Source organism: Cynocephalus volans, chromosome 8 (genome assembly GCF_027409185.1).
Source record: "Cynocephalus volans isolate mCynVol1 chromosome 8, mCynVol1.pri, whole genome shotgun sequence".
Taxonomy (NCBI): domain Eukaryota; kingdom Metazoa; phylum Chordata; class Mammalia; order Dermoptera; family Cynocephalidae; genus Cynocephalus; species Cynocephalus volans.
Window position 1 is genome coordinate 110923846 of NC_084467.1, and position 1824 is coordinate 110925669.

Consider the following 1824-nt stretch of genomic DNA (forward strand, 5'->3'; position numbering starts at 1 on the left):
CCACGCGGCCAGACAGCGCATTCTTCTCTGTGTACCAGGTGAGTCTCTGATTGCAACCAATTTGGAGATCTTTTTTGTTTTTTTATTATTGGACATCAGACAAAGGCAAACATGTGCAAGGGAGCTGGTGCAGGATGTTAATTAGAGTTAGAGATTATTGAAATATCTTTGGGTTTAAAGGGACTTTAGAGATGATGAAGTCTGTCACATCAGTGGACAGCAGATAGTCTGCAGTCTTTCCTGTGATATCACCTTCCAAAAGACCTAATATGTAGGCCTCACATCCCTCTCAGTAGCCAGATTTCTGAAGGCATTTTTCAATGAGGAATATAACATGCCTGGGGAAGAAAAGGAGCTGAGGAAAGAACCCCATGGAAATGGGCTGCTTTTAAGCTCCTCTACTTGAAAGGGCCCAGAGCTTATCAAAGCATATTTTACCTAAATGTAGGACAGCGAGGGGAAAGGAGAGGCTCTCTCTTCTAAAAGGGACTGAAATGAAATCTATATGTCATTGGACTTGACTTATTCCTGTATAATTGAATCACTGAGTCAGCTTTTCTGTCTGTAGGACCAGCCACCGTTGAGACATGAGTTCCCAGCAGCAGAAGCAGCCCTGCACCCTACCCCCTCAGCCTCAGCAGCAGCAAGTGAAACAGCCTTGCCAGCCTCCACCCCAGGAACCATGTGTCCCCAAAACCAAGGAACCCTGCCACCCCAAAGTGCCTGAGCCTTGCCACACCAAGGTGCCTGAGCCCTGCCACACCAAGGTGCCTGAGCCCTGCCACACCAAGGTGCCTGAGCCCTGCCACCCCAAGATCCCGGAGCCCTGCCCCTCAAAAGTCACTCCAGCACCTGCCCAGCAGAAGACAAAGCAGAAGTAATGTAGTCCACAGCTGTGCCCTTGAGGAACCGACCACCGGATGCTGAACCCCCTCCTGTTCCACTTATGAGTCCCATTTGCCTATAGATCATGCAGTTAGTGTGCTGTCACCCTGAGTCCTAATCTCTCCCTCTCAGCACCATCTCTGAAGATGTCCCTCACACTCACTCTGGAGGGTTCCTGAGCTTGTGAATAAAGCTGAAAGTCTCACTGGTTGAGCTAGTCTTCCAGGTGCTCAGGGTTCATCTGAGAAGGAGTTTGGGGAAGAATCAAGTGAATTGTCCCTGCTCTTCCCCTATTAAATTACTTTTAACTTCACTTCTGGATGTGTATGTCATTGACTGATCCAACCTTTATTGCTCTGTCAGTGTAAAGCAGCAACTAGCACAGTGAAGGCTGGCCGTGAGGTCTATAGCCAGAAGCTGCCTCATCCTGGCCCTGAGAACGTGTGTGTGTGTGTGTGTGTGTGTGTGTGTGTGTGTGTGTGTGTGTGTCTGTTGTACACATGGGGCACTCCTGGGCTGGCAATGGGAGTGTGTTCAAAGCCACCCTGAGTCTGTTACTTTGGGCAGCCACAGATAGAGCAAGGCTTTCTTCTTACACGTAAGCAAGTCACACCCGAGTGTATATGGTGCCTGCTTCAAGTCATCTCTGACTCTGAGTCCTTACCCCAAAATCACTCTTCTTCTGTCCAGTTGATTACTTTTTAAAAATTATTCCAAAGAAATGGTCCCATCTGGTTATCTGTTCTTCACTCATCTGCCCTTTCTGTAGCTCCCAACACATGTAGCCAGACACTTAAACACTGACACACATATCCACAAATGCAGACACATGTCTACTCACATCTACACACAGGGATAGACTCCTACACACAGACATTCACACACACACACACACACACACACACACACACAGAGTACTTCTCTAGGAAAACATAAAAG

At 47.9% G+C, this 1824-nt stretch overlaps 1 protein-coding gene across 1 annotated transcript; it reads left to right on the plus strand.

Moving 5' to 3' along the window:
• LOC134384947 (cornifin) lies at positions 1–1060 on the plus strand. The gene is made up of 2 exons (XM_063106768.1): positions 1–38; positions 569–1060. The coding sequence occupies exon 2, from the start codon at positions 588–590 to the stop codon at positions 879–881; it is 294 nt and encodes a 97-aa protein (XP_062962838.1). The 5' UTR covers positions 1–38; positions 569–587; the 3' UTR covers positions 882–1060.
• The last annotated feature ends 764 nt before the right edge of the window (positions 1061–1824 follow it).

Excerpts from the sequence above, each read along its gene's own strand:
- LOC134384947 (XM_063106768.1), top strand. The coding sequence starts at position 588 with ATGAGTTCCCAGCAGCAGAAGCAGCCCTGCACCCTACCCCCTCAGCCT.